Below are 14,804 nucleotides of genomic sequence, written 5' to 3' on the forward strand. Positions count from 1 at the left end.
GGGGAACAGACTCCGCTTCGAGTCTGCGCCACTCATTTCCTGGCCGGAGTTATGTTGAGCAGGGAAACATTAAGTGGAGCCTGTGGCATCGCTCAGCAAAGGTGAGGGAAACTCGGGCTCATCATACGTTGTCAGACTCTGACACCTCTTGGTGGTCGGCTACAGGGATGTTAGTGGCGATTTGGAAGTGAAATGTGCCTCTACAAGGGATGAAAATATAAAATAAAAAGGATCTTCACTGAATACTGTATTGGTGAGCATCATACTTTTGTCTAGGAAATGGTCTTTGTGGACATTTTCGCTTGTGCATCTCAAGTACTGCACCTACTATAGATGGGAAATGCTGGTTAAGCAAGTATGTGTGGGTCCGTGTGTATTTTTATGAACTCTACAATAGAGCCTCCCAAGGAGTTTGGTGCGTAGCAGCAACTTGCATTTCTATAGCACTTCTCACAAAATGAGATGTGTCAGGATGCTTTACAGGGGAATCAGGTGTTGGGACAATAAGAAGGAAGGAGGAGAGCATTAGGGGAGGTGACTGAAGACCTAGACAAAGAGGTAAGCACTGTGGAGGCTGTAGAAGATGGGGAGAGAACTAGCAAGATGAAGAGGCATAGGCAAAGAATTCCAAAGTGCAGGGGAGCAGAGAGAGAGGAAATGCCCAGTTTTTCAGAATCAGAAGAGTAACTCCTGCCTGCTGGAACATTTGGGCTGGGAAGGTTGCAAAGGTAGAATGGAATAAAGCCATAAGGGGTTTGAAGATGATAACATTCTGAGCCAGGAAAGGTTGATGAGGACAGGGGTGATGGAGATGGGGTGATGGAGGGGGAAGGACTTTGTGTGGGGTACGATGCAGGCCTTAGAGTTCAGGTTGATTTGCCGATGTGCAGGGGAGCTGGCAAGAAGCGAGTTGGAGAAATTGAGCCTTGAGGTTATGAAGACGTATGAGGGTGGCAGGGGGATTGATGTTTCTGTTATAAATGACTAGGGGCTGGACTGTAATGATCTGCCTGGCTAATAGCCATCGTATGGTTGCACAAGATAATGAGGTTGTGTACAGTTGAAACACAAAATCCTTTTCAAGTTGCATGCTTAAATCTATCTATATATATAAAAGGATAGATCTGTCTGTCTGTCTATCTGTCTGTCTGTCCTTCGGTGTGTCTGTCCGGCTATACACTCTAAAGTTACAGAGCGTACCTACACGTGCGTTACATCAAAAGAAAGCTTACGATTCCGGAACGGTCGTAAGCGTATTTACGTTTCGGCCGGACAAAAATTGCGCCCGCGGTATCCAAAAAACTTTCAAAATTCCGCTCATTATCTGCTCATTAGCATTGAGTGACGTCGAGGTCGACCAATCGTACGGTCGAGCGACCCGACGGTCGACCAATCGCTGCGTGGCGGGGGCAGGTTCCTGGCGTGTGCGGGCGGGCCCTCCTAGAGCCGAGTGATGGGACGATTGACCAATCCTACACTTCGGCGACCTGACGGTCGACCAATCGGTGCGTGTGTGGGTGGGCCTTATCGTTCTGAACCGAGGTGAGTCGCCGCCATCTTGATTCCAAACTTTTCATTTCTTTTTCCCGTTTTCTGCGTGTTTCTTTTCAAATCTACATTTCCACCAAAAAAAAAGTTGCTTTTAAAACACAAATTGTTTTTAAAAAAGTTAATTCATTTGAAAATCTTTTTACTAACCTCTATAATTTTCCTACCTTTCACCGTTTTTCCAGGCAGGCCTCGAAGTCTGGGCGTCTGTTGCCCAGCCACGCCCGAGCTACGCACCGGCCAGCCCGCTGGGCCCGATTCCGAACCACCGGCCAGCCACCTTGGTAAAGGCTGGCTGGGCTCACTGCAAGCTCCTCGTGCTGCACGGCGCACGCGCACCTCCACACAGAGCGCGGCCGGAGGGAAGCGAGCAGGTTGGGGGGGGGGGGGCGGGGCTCGGCTCGGGAGGGGAGGGGGAGCGGAGAGGGTTACCCCGGCAACCGGGCTCGCCAGCCGCAATCGGCCGTCTCAAGCCGCTCAGGCCCGGTCCCGGAGATCGGGAGAAGAGAGGAGGGTTACCAAGGCAACCGGGCCCGGCCAGCCGCAATCGGCCGTCTCAGGCCCGGCCTCGGGAGGGCGGGGCTCGGGCTCACCGGGGCGCTGCGCTCGGCATGTCAGTGCGTGGGGCGGCACAGAGCTCAGCGGAGCCATCGCCGGCAGAGGGGAGAGGGTCTGCTGGCTCCCCCACTCCCTTTCTCCCCCCCCTCCTTCCCCCACCTCTCCTTCCCCCACCCCTCCCCTCCCCCCTTCCTCCCTCCCCCCTCCCCTTCCCTCCCCCTCCCCCTCCACTTCCTCCCCCTCCCCTCCCTCCCCCCTTCCCCTTCCTCCCTTCCCTCCCCCCTCTCCCCCTCCCCTTCCTCCCCCTTCCCCTCCCCCTTCCCCCCAGTCGTGCTCTCTCTTCCCCCCCGTCACGCTCTCTCTTCCCCCCCAGTCGCGCTCTCTCTTCCCCCCCAGTCGCTCTCTCTCTTCCCCCCCAGTCGCTCTCTCTCTTCCCCCCCCCCAGTCGCTCTCTCTCTTCCCCCCAGTCGCTCTCTCTCTTCCAACAACAGCATGCCCTCGAAAAAGCCTCGGCACCGCCGGGCACTCCAGCTAGTACTATATAAATAAGTGTATGTGTCATGAGTGCAAAAATTGCAAAAGATTTTGTTATTGTGAGCAGTAACATATGATATGTATTAGTGTATAAGTCATGTCCCCAGAGGGCTATGATTTTATAGTACATGAGGGTTTGAAAGCATGATCTGTTCTCCTGTTGTTCCCTGCACATCTATAACCACTTATCCAACAATGCTTATTAATTGTATAAGCAAACGTTAGTAGATATTTTCGTAAACTTGCATCGATCATGTTGATCCCCAAACCTGTCATTTGTGTAGTTCATCAGAGATCCGGCCTCTGATCAAAAAGGACAGCAGAGGCAAGAGCACAAATTGCGAGAGACGGATGCAGGAATCAAATTGGTTTGAGAACCGAGGTCCTTAGCTTCACTGCTTTCTGACATTTTCTTCAATGTTTGCAGATTGTCGAGTCATGCCGTGAAGGAGTTTCCAAACCGGGCCCTGAGATTTACAAGCGGTGTTTGGAACGTCTGAAGGTCCGCCCTGAAGAATCAATTTTCCTCGATGACCTTGGACCAAACCTGAAAGCAGCAGCTCAGCTCGGAATCAGCACTATTAAGGTAAGGCTGTCTATTGGTAGTTGCTGGGCACAGAGAAACAATTTGGAGGGTCGTAGCACACAGTGGAGAAGTGACTGGAGAGAGAGCTGCAGTGTAAAGGCGACATTAGTGTTCTAGAAATGAATTATGGCTTTTCTTTCCCTCCATCATCTGATGGTATTTTCTCCTGCTGGGGTATGGTTACACAACCTTCCTCAGACCTCTAGTACCTTGGCCAACTGGACATTTATATATGAACTAGACGGTGAATATCAGCTGGATATTCGACTGTTGAGGCATCACAGTAGAGCCTGATCCTATCCACATATATTTTCTAGGTTACTGTTTGTCAATCAAGAGTGGAAACCATGGCTTATTTAACATTCTAGCTAGGGGGACTGCTGTCAACAGCTTCCCCAGCTGGAGATCAGACTAGGAATCAAACCTAGGACCTTGTTTGGTCTGAATGGTGCACTGGGTGTTGCTTTTACTCGTGAGGCCACTGGAGAGCTCCAGTGGAGAGTTTATAATTGCATTCACTTCAAGTTCAAGTTCCTACTGCTACATGGAGAACAGGGAATCTGCAGCTGAACAGCAATACAGAAAAGATGTTTCATTTTAATTTCTAGGTTGAAGACACAGCTACAGCCATTCAGGAGTTGGAATCGATGCTGGGGTTCCCGTTGCACGGTTATGTGCATGGCACACAGGCTGTTCGTAAGGGCATGGAGATTCCTACAGACAGACTGAAGGAGTATCTCCAAACGACTCTGGGGCTAAGTTCAGCAGGTAGGTCCACCATCCAGCGCCATGCTCCGACCCAAACTCTGAGCATACTGAACTGTTTGCACCGGAAGTGTGCGTATTTGTAGAATAGCTTCATTACAATGGGACACCATTTATTAGAACAGTTTTTGGAATGATCCCTGTTTGGACAACTAAATGGCTCTGATACTTGAGCAGATTCACTCTAGTGCGGCACTCTATTAAATGACATGAAGCGATGCACAGTGTGATGAAATAATGGCGCACACAGGGTGTGCTGGGATGTGATTAACTGGTCACCTCGGATAAATGCTTTTCTTCTGGATTTTCATTTTTTGAACTGGAAGAAATTTCAGATCTAAAGCAAACCTTCCAGCCAGATGCAGTTTGTGTAATTGTGTTTGTAGAAAGAAGAGTTTTAGAAATGCCATCAACTGGAGCTTCTCTGATGACTCTGTAGATACTGCACTGTGAGTGACTGCACATTCACTATTCTGCCCAGTCATGCCTTTTATTGTATTGAGTTACAGTACAATTGCCCTGTCCCATTATCATCAATTTCTTTTAGTTCCTGTGGAGATTTCATTCTAAGGTAGCAACTGCAGATTGCTTTTTGCATAAGCTCACTTCCTGCAGCGATTAAATGTTTTTCCCAGGAGGGAGGCAGCAGTTGGCTGACCGTGTTTGGCCAAGCAGTGGCTTAACTAGTTGATTGGATGCCCCGGGGTTGGCGCGTACTGCGTTCCCAGATGAGGAGAGTAGCATTGATATGAGTGGCTAATTTCAAAGGGATAATGTGGTTCCCTTTATTTTAGTTTGTAGTGAAGCTTTATTTTAAACAAATGGTGTATTGAGAAATGTTAGGGCTCTTTTCAATTTTGAGAGTTTGTGTCTCCCATTTACAGGAAACTTTCGTTTATCCGGAGGTTAAATGTCCGGAAAGCTCTATCCACCGGCAAAATTCATGAGTCGGTTCAGATAAGTTTTTTTTCTTTTCGTTGCTTTTTTTCTGCAGTCGTGGCTCTGCAAGGTCTAGCTGAAGCTGTTGCTTAGCTACAGAGACGCTTGCAAGCTACGCCGACTGTTTTGAAGCTGTTGCTAAGCAACAGGGTTTGTTGCTTCACACAGAGCTCAGAAGCTCCGTATGTTTTAACATTGGCGCTGGTTTCTACGGCAGTTTTGATGGTATGACACCAGCTCGGTCCCGTCAGTGCCGGATACCAGAAAGTTTCCTGTACTTAGCACGGCCCCCCCCCAATCCCCAAAGTACCCCCTTGGTCCCTGTTTGGGAAAGAAAGAACAAACTTGCATTTGTATAGCACCGTTCATGACCTTGGGACCTCCCAAAACGCTTCACGGCCAATGAAGTACTTTTGAAGTGTAGTCACTGTTGTAATGTAAGAAGGCTCAGAGATGGTCGGCTGATGGGGGTTTACACACTGAACATTAGGAGATGCTCACAAGATTGTAGATTGACTTGTCCTGCTTGCCTCTCCCTAGACAACCAGGCTGACACTGGGAAGAGATTGCCCAGAGAGAACCTGCAGCCAACTATTCTGTAGCGCAGCAAGGTAGTTGAGTGGTGCACCATGCCACCGGATGTCCTGTAGAGTTATTTGAGTTATCAGTGTTGCCATGATAGTAATTACTTGTACTGATGAAGTTGGATTGATATGCCAAATGGTTGTGTCTGGTTTCAGAGCCGCTGACTCTCCGGCAGTTTAGTCACAGCCAATCCAACCCCACATACCACGTGCGGAGTGGTGACCAACAGCTGACCCTGAGAAAGAAACCACCTGGAAAACTACCGCAGTCAGCACACGCAGTGGAGAGAGAGTACAGGTGTGTTGTGAGTAAAATGGAGAGAGTCGCTGTGTCTTACAAAACTGATGATTCCTCTTCACTCAGTCAGCAGCTCAGTGAGCCGAATGTTTAATTCTTAGCCTGCTATCAGGTGTAGGGGGTTCCAGGGTCTCTGGGCCAGCCACTTTATAAAACTAAAGTTTTCAGCTCATAGCTCCTTAATGCCTTATTAGGTAACTGTACTGCCTGGTGGTGAGCCGTACTGATCAGGAAGGTCCCCAGTTGGATTCCCATCTGTGCCAATTCAGTTGATTTCAGCCGAGTTGGCACTCGAAGCACTATTGGCTTCGGTGTCCCTGGACTAAAGAGGGGAAAATTAGACCAATTTCCAGCTCTTGATCACCTGGAGTGTATATATGGGTGTTGAATTTGGGCATGGTTATGTTGCGCCCACCCCCCCCTCCCCACAGTCAAATACACTGCCAACACTCACTGTCTAGCTTTGGGTGAAAGCCCCCAGCACCTGTTGAACTCTATGCCAGTGAGAATTGGCACCTTCAGGGGAGGAGGAGAGAAAATTGGTTAAAAATAGGTGCGTTTCAGTGGGCGTGTACAGTTAATTATGCTCCGTTCTGAATATTATTCTGCAGTCAACTTGCTGCTACCGTGTTTTAGTAGGTTGAATAAGTTTCATTTCATTTTGTGGTCCATTCAGGGTGATGAAAGCTCTTGGAGCCGCGGGAGTTCCTGTTCCCAAGACATTTGCCATCTGCGAGGACCCCAGGTACAAAAGCCAAGCTCCGTTGTTGCAGTGCCTAAGTATGTGCGCATCATTAATTTTATTTTTAATCATTGGATGTGGACATCGCCGGCAAGGCCAGCATTTATTGCCCACCCTCGAGAAGGTGGTGGTGAGCTGCCTTCTTGACAACTGAGTGACTTGCTGTGGGTCTGGAGTTACATATAAGGACGGCAGATTTCCTTCCCTAAAGGACATTAGTGAACCCGATGGGTTTTTACGACAATCCTGGTCACCATTACTGATACTAACTAATTTATTTAATTATTAAATTCCCCAGCTGCCGTGGTGGGATTTGAGTTCACGGATCATTAGTCCAGGCTTCTGGATTACTAGTCCATTATGCTACCGTACCCATATATACCATTCAGTCAGAGTAATGTATTGGAGAGGAGGAGAAAGGAACTCTGTTTGAAGAAACAGGGTGGGCATGGAAGCTAGGTGATGTTAGGTTTCAAGGTGCTGTCCTCTTGCCTCTGGTAGGATGATTAGCGATCCAAAACAACAACAACAACTTGCATTTATATAGCACCTTTAACATACCTGTAGTAAAACGTCCCAAGGCGCTTCACAGGATCGTTATCAGAGAAAATTTGACCCAGATCCTAGTAGATGTGAATACACAACATGACATTCAGCAGCTTCACTCAGATGCTAAAAAATAGCTGGTGTGGCAGGTGGAAGTATTCAGTCTTTTGGTGCTGTTGAAGCACATTATTGAGCTACAGTAAAGGGAGATTGATGTCTTGTTTAGTGTCCGAGATGGACATCAGGGAGAGTGAAGAGTATAAACATCCCCACTGGGAGGGAGAGACCAAAAATAAAATAATCTTTTAAAGGGGAAAGGAAGTCTGGGGCAGTACTTTTTTTTAAAAAAAGGACTCTCTCTAAACTTATGATGCCACTTGTTTACTGGACAGGCTCCATCAATGGCAGTGGGGGCATGACTTTGGATTGGTATGCGATTAGAGCCAATTTAAAGCTGCTGGCTCTGAGAATACCAGTTGGATACACTGCATTTCAACACAAAAGAAAAAGAAAGACTTGCATTTATATAATGCCTTTCACGACCACCAGAGGTCCCAAAGCGCTTTACAGCCAATGAAGTACTTTTTTGAAGTGTAGTCACTGTTGTAATGTAGGAACATATAGAAGCTGTGTAATTTGGTGCTTGCATGACAACTGGAGCACCCAATGAACCTGACTATGTAATGGTGAAAGAGCAGTTTTTTCTTTCCCATGGTGGGTCTTGAAATAGACAGTACTAGCTCTCCAGCGCTGGGTAATGTGGGTGATCCCAGCACTTGTAGCCATGTCCTCTTTGGTGCCACCTGCATTATTGAATATAGTGATTGAATATATATTTGAATAGTGATTGAATATATTTAAGGCAGAGATAGACAGATATTTGAACTATAGGGGAGTCGAGGGTTATGGGGAGCAGGCAGGAAAGTGGGGTTGAGGCCAAGATCAGATCAGCCATGATCTTATTGAATGGCGGAGCAGGCCTACTCCTGCTCCTATTTCTTATGTTAATACGGCCTCTCTTCAGGAATGTGTTCATTAAGCTGGGATTTGAAGGCTTGGATAGCTTGAATTGGGGTGGACAGATACCATCATGGGAATTGCATGTGGCTTTTCTGTGTTTGAAGTGCGACTCTTTCCACCTACCCAATAATTCATGGGCCTATGGCACAAAGTCATCATTTAAACAAGGTGGATAGCAAACAACTAAAGAACGAACTTGCATTTATATAGTTCTTCATAGCCAATGAATTACATTTGACGTGTAGTCATTGTTGTTTTGTAGGCAAATGTGGTAGCCAATTTTCACACAGAATGGGCCCACAGTAAGCAAACATAGAAACATAAAAAATAGAAAAATAGGAGCAGGAGTAGGCCATTCGGCCCTTCGAGCCTGCTCCGCCATTCAATATGATCATGGCTGATCCTCTATCTCAATACCATATTCCCGCTCTCTCCCCATATCCCTTGATGCCTTTTGTGTCTAGAAATCTATCCCCTTCTTAAATGTATTCAGTGACTTGGCCTCCAGCGCCTTCTGTGGTAGAGAATTCCACAGGTTCACCACCCTCTGAGTGAAGACATTTCTCCTCATCTCAGCCCTAAATGTCCTGCCCCGTATCCTGAGACTGTGACCCTTGGTTCTAGACCCCCCAGCCAGGGGAAACATCCTCCCTGCATCCAGTCTGTCTAGCCCGGTCAGAATTTTATACGTTTCAATGAGATCCCCTCTCATTCTTCTAAACTCTAGTGAATACAGGCCTAGTCGACCCAATCTCTCCTCATACGACAGTCCTGCCATCCCAGGAATCAGTCTGGTGAACCTTCGCTGCACTCCCTCTATGGCAAGTATATCCTTTCTTAGGTAAGGAGACCAAAACTGCGCACAGTACTCCAGGTGTGGTCTCACCAAGGCCCTGTATAACTGTAGTAAGACATCCTTGCTCCTGTACTTAAATCCTCTTGCAATGAAGGCCAACATACCATTTGCTTTCCTAACTGCTTGCTGCACCTGCATGTTTGCTTTCAGTGACTGGTGTACAAGGACACCCAGGTCCCTCTGTACATCAACATTTCCCAATCTATCACCATTTAAATAATACAAACGAGATGAATGACCAGTTAATCTGTTTTGGTGGTGGTACTTCAGGGAGGAATGCTGGCCAGGACACCAGGAGAGCTCCCTGCTCTTCCTCGAATAATGCCATGGGATCTTTTACGTCCACCTGAGCAGGCAGGTGAGGCCTCGGTTTGACATCTCATCTGAAAAGATGGCACTTCCTCATAACTGCACTGGTCTGGCGAGGTGGTATGCTCGAGTCCTGGCGTGGCGCTGGAATCCACAACCTTTGGACTCAAAGGTGAGAGTGCTACCACTGAGGCAAGCTGACACAAGTAGTAGCATTGCCTCAACTTGCCACCGTCACAAATGCAGCAAAAAAGTCAGGTAATGTTACCTGGTGTGAAACAAACAGCTGCTGAGAGACAGAGAGAGAAAAGGAGAAGTAGAGGGGAAAACGGGCACTGAGAGAGGAGAAAAGGAGGTATGAAAGAATAATGGAGAAAAATGGGAGCAAATGAGAGACACTGGAGAATGAAGGGGAAATAAAGGGAGACTGGGGCATTCTAGGATAGTGAGGGATTGAGAGCGGGTGGTAAAGAGAGTAGAACCTCTCTTAGATAAAGACTAGCTGATGTGTGTGGCTTTGTGGATTTTTGTCAGGATATGGCTTGTGCTGGATTTTAAATTTTGAAAATAAGCTGAACCCAACTTAGATTCTACTGGAACTCGTGTTGCAAGTGCACATAATACACTTTTAACTATCACTTGTTTAAATGTAGTATTATTTTGGGACCCATGTGGTGCCCTCTGACCTAGTTATATGTTAACATGCATTTGCGCGCAAGGATTGAATGATAATCCCTCCTTTGCAAACAGAGGCAAAGTTCTCAGTAATTTTTTCTATTTTCCAGTGTTCTTGGAACTTCCTTTTACCTGATGGAATACTGCCCGGGAAGGACATTTAAGGACCCAACACTACCGGGATTAACCGCCAGCCAGCGGAGAGACATTTACACCGCCATGAACAGTGTTCTCTGCCAAATTCACCACGCTGACATCCAGGCTGCTGGATTGGAGGATTATGGAAAATATGGTAAGGAATGTCTTATGGATCTAATTGATTATTACTTTGCATATATTTGCTCCTGCTAGTTATTGGTTAGATAAAAAATAAATTCTTATTCCTAGGGATCATTTTTTTTTTACAAATGTTGGATAATTCATCACCCTCTTTAGTTTTTATTCCCTTTTTACCCATGGCGCTTCTGTCATGCAAGTTGAGAACCAGATCTTTTGACCTGGCGAATCACAGGATTGAGCTTGCGCCCTATTCTTCTGTGACTCCAGTTTGTTGGAAAACCAATAGTATTCTGTCACCGCTGCTGCCCTTAGAAGATGTTTGCACAACTCTTAATCAGTGCTTCTTATTAAGTGTGTGTTGGAGCGAGCATCCGACTGGCTGATTTTGTTTTCTTCTAGCCAAGGACACCAAATACTGTCCTGGTTGAGATCAGCTGATTCAGCACAGACCAGGAATGAAACCAGGGAGCTTCTGATCTATGTGGCTCTGTACCACAGTGAGCAGTCCATTTATCCACAAAACTATTGTGGGAAATCTGGCACAGAAACCAAATGATGTACCTGGGAAAAAAATTGGAGATTCGTATCCACAAAAGTCGACAATAGAGTGTCGGCTTAATCTCTTTTGTTTCTTCCAAGGGTTTGATCCCCCTTGTTCTCATTTCTCGTGCAACTCCTGGTATTGTGCTGATCTGTCTTAATAGTATTTACTCTTAGGCCATTACATCGAGCGTCAGGTCCGCACATGGACCAAGCAGTACCGAGCAAGTGAGACTCATGTCATTCCAGCAATGGAGCAGCTCATAAAATGGCTTCCAGAACACCTCCCAGCGCACGAAAAGACCACGGTTGTGCACGGAGACTTCAGGCATGTAATATAACTGTTTAAGTGCTTTTGATAATCGTTTCATCGGATAAGATTTTATCCACAAGTTTTGGAGGTAACAATTGAGAATGATTTTTACGATTAGGGTTTAAATTTCATTTGGCTGTGAAGACTTGATTTAAACCATGGGACACAGTGCATCCCACTCAAACCTGTCGCCACAGCTCCAATGTACCAATCTAAATCATTAAGAATCTAACCTGTAGTGAGCATCGTACATCAATTTTATAAATCAAACTGTAGTTTACCATTCTTTTTCTCTTCTCTCACTCTCCTCTGTCTCCCCATTCTCTCTCCCGATCTCCTCTTCCCTACCCCCATTCCTTTCTGTACTCTCCCTCTCTCCTTAGACTGGACAATCTGGTTTTCCACCCTGACAAGCCCGAGGTGCTTGCGGTTTTGGACTGGGAATTGTCCACACTGGGCGATCCCATCTCTGATGTGGCGTATAATTGTTTGACACACCATCTCCCAGCAGACTTCCCCCTCTTGAAAGGTAATGTGGATTAAGCTGTTTACTCACACTGAGGCCTTAATGTTTCTTTGAAAGAAAGAACTTGCATTTATATGGCGCCTTTCCCACAGTGTAATTACTTGTTTTATAGGAAAACACAGCAACCAAGTTGCACACAGCAGGGTTCCACAAATAACAATGAGAAACATTTCCTTCATTACAACAGTGACTACACTTCAAAAGTACTTCATTGGCTGTAAAGCATTTTGGGACGTCCGATGGTCGTGAAAGGCGCTATATAAATCCAAGTCTTTTTCAGTTAATCTATTTTTGGAGATGTTAATTGAGGATAAATGTGACCAAGACACTGGGGTAACTCACTTGCTCTTCTTCAGATAGTGCCATGAGATCTTTTACATCCATTTGAGCAGGCAAACAGAGGTTTAACGTCTCCTCCAAGAGACAGCATCTCCGACAGCGCGACACTTTCTTAGGACTGCACTGAGGTGCCAGCCTATGTTATATGCTTAAATCTCTGAAGTGAAGCTTGAACCATGACCTTCTTGCTCCAAGGCAATAGTGCTACCACTGGGCCAAGCTGACACAATAGGGTTTTTGTGTAATAACAGAAAATGCTGGAAACACTCAGCAGGCCAGGCAGCATCTGTGGAGCGAGAAACAGAGTTAACGTTTCAGGTCTGTGACCCTTCGTGTTTTATTGTCCTATTTTGTTTCAGTTTTCTGATTTAAAAAATTTAAATACAGTAATACTTTATTTGCCCAAGGGATTAATAGTTCAGTGCATTGCCCAGAGTGGTTCAAAGTCACAAACACCAGGACGATCTCTGATCTGTGCTGAGTTACCTTATCTCAGCTGGGAGAAGGGCAGGGAAGCTACACTTGCCTCTATGCCCCAGGTTAGTGAGCGGGAAGGTCATCCAGGGTGCCCACTTCAGATCCCTACTGAAAAGTGTGTTGATGTGAATCAGTCTCGGCTGTGATGTTCTCTGTTCAGTAGCCGACTGAAACTCGCACATAATGATTACCACGATATAAATATCACCTGTCAGTACTCATGGAAATACAGCTGAGCGCAGTGGAGAGGTGGTGATCAAACCTGGGCCTACAATTCAAACATTGCGTGCTGGTGCTCTAACGTGATATGTCCAGTAAAATAACATTTTAATAATTGGTGCGAAAGGAAACATCTATATCAGTGATGGAAAATATTTGATCCTTAGCACTTGGTGACTAGGAACTAGTAGTGAAAAAGGCTAACGGCAAATACAAAGTGTTGCTGGCATTGGCACAACTATGCAGACTGGGAGCTGTTTTATTGTTATATATATAGGTAACCTTAGTGAAAAATACTTGCTGACCACATGCACAATGTCTTCGAATTAGCACTGAGGTGGGGTCTTTCAGATGCTGGCAGTGGGCGGAGCAATTATAGGAGTTTTGAGGCTTAGGGCTGGATTTCGCCAGCCCTGGGGAGGCGGATTTGGAGGCGGGACTGCCGGGAAAATGGCAGAATTTGGGGGCGGGTGCCCAACCCACCTCCATGCCATCTTGCCAGGAGGCGGGTAGCCGACCCGCGCCGGGTCCCACCTCCTCGAGGCAGCAAGGGGATTAATGCCAATTAACTGCCTGTTAACAGGCAGTTTTTTGGCTAATCCCTATTTTGAGCCCTGAAGTGTGGGCTTCCCGACGGCTCCGAACCTCGCCAGGGTCAGCGAGGCGGGCCGTCGGGTCTGCGGGGGTCGGAGGGGTCGAGATTTCCGGTGTGCAGGTGAGTAATGGGTGCATGTGTGCAGAGGTACGTGTGTGAGGTGTGTGTAAAGTGTTTTAATAAGTTTTACTTACCTTTACTTCTTCCTGCAGGCTTCCTCCCTTCAGGTCTCGGGAGTCCCTCAGCTCACCGGCACAGAAAGCAGAATGGCCGCTGAACTGTCAAAAGCTGCAGCATTCTGCTTTCTGGTCTGGAAGGCTTTCTAATTGAGTCTTGAGTAAAGACTCAACTTAGAAGACAGACTGTCAGTGTTTGACAGCATCACAGAGCTGTCAAACGATGACATTTCATCTGTCAAAAGCTCTTGACAGATGAAACGGCACTTGCTGACGTCACCTGTAACTGGCTTTCCCTTAATTGGCCTGCTGAGCCCGCTGGGCGGGCTTAACAAGGTCAATCAAGGGAAAATAGCGTGGATTGGCCACAAGTCGATGGAGGCAGGACTAAAACCCAACAAGTGGGAGTCCCGCCTCCAAAAGCTCCCCATTGACAAAATCCAGCCCATAGTATTTATAACTAGCGTGTTATTCAGCCTCTTGCACAGCAGCTGTCTGATATGATTTTATAATCCATTACAATGTCAATTCACACCTCAGCAGGTTAATCCACCTGTAAATCTGCAACTTTTTATTTTATTAGTTTGATACTTAATTAGTTTTAGTCCATTTTTAAACATTATTTTCTGTGATTCCCATAATATAAATATCAATCCTGTCAGGTTCCCATTTGATATAAATTGTTCAACAGGCTGACTAAAGTGACTAATGCACCAGTTGCTTGAGTTTATGTAGTTGGATCCCCAATTTAATATAAATACATCTAAGACTCATCTGACACAATGTTTTATTTCCTCCTTAAGCTTGCATTTAAATGAGTTTGTCATCTCTTTGTAGATCTATCTTTAATCGCATCAGTGCATCTCTTTGTGGTTATTTAATCCTAATTTATTGTATACCCACATAATGTCTCTTTCCTTTCTACCATAGGGATGAGTAAGTGCGATTTGATGGAGTTAGGAATCCCGTCTGATTTGGAATACCTGACTCTTTACTGTGACAACATGGGGATGAATCCTGTTGAAAATTGGAATTTCTATATGGCTTTCTCCTTTTTCCGAGTCACAGCCATACTCCAGGGAGTCTATAAGCGGTCACTTCAAGGTGAGAGTCTGGACCATGTCTCAGAGTGCTGTCTTTTAGTGGCTGGATATCACAGACATTTTAGTGACCAAGCACAGAAGGGCTGGACTATTGGACTTTGTCCTGTAGGGATGATTTTGGAGGAGTAATACAGACTCCTGAGTGACTGAGGCATCACCAATGGCTTAAAGGTAAATGTACCACATGTTGTAATACTAATCAGTACAGACCGGTACTGAGCCATACAGGCCAGGACAGTTCCAGGTTAGTTGCTCTCAGCTAGGGTGCCACAATTGG

At 46.3% G+C, this 14,804-nt stretch overlaps 1 protein-coding gene across 7 annotated transcripts in view; it reads left to right on the plus strand.

Moving 5' to 3' along the window:
- The window catches only part of LOC147103625 (acyl-CoA dehydrogenase family member 10-like), a 65,274-nt gene that overhangs the window by 18,206 nt on the left and 32,264 nt on the right, over window positions 1–14,804 (plus strand). For all 7 annotated transcript variants that reach the window (XM_085961371.1, XM_085961368.1, XM_085961375.1 and 4 more), the window contains exons 5-12: window positions 3,068–3,226; window positions 3,835–3,994; window positions 5,671–5,812; window positions 6,489–6,557; window positions 10,071–10,252; window positions 10,957–11,107; window positions 11,476–11,621; window positions 14,355–14,528. In XM_085961371.1, the coding sequence (XP_085817497.1) occupies window positions 3,068–3,226; window positions 3,835–3,994; window positions 5,671–5,812; window positions 6,489–6,557; window positions 10,071–10,252; window positions 10,957–11,107; window positions 11,476–11,621; window positions 14,355–14,528 (1,183 nt within the window). The remainder of the gene's footprint in view (window positions 1–3,067; window positions 3,227–3,834; window positions 3,995–5,670; window positions 5,813–6,488; window positions 6,558–10,070; window positions 10,253–10,956; window positions 11,108–11,475; window positions 11,622–14,354; window positions 14,529–14,804) is intronic.

Source organism: Somniosus microcephalus, chromosome 19 (assembly GCF_052327205.1).
Source record: "Somniosus microcephalus isolate GS21.2 chromosome 19, FLI_Smic_1.0, whole genome shotgun sequence".
Classification (NCBI taxonomy): Eukaryota; Metazoa; Chordata; class Chondrichthyes; order Squaliformes; family Somniosidae; genus Somniosus; species Somniosus microcephalus.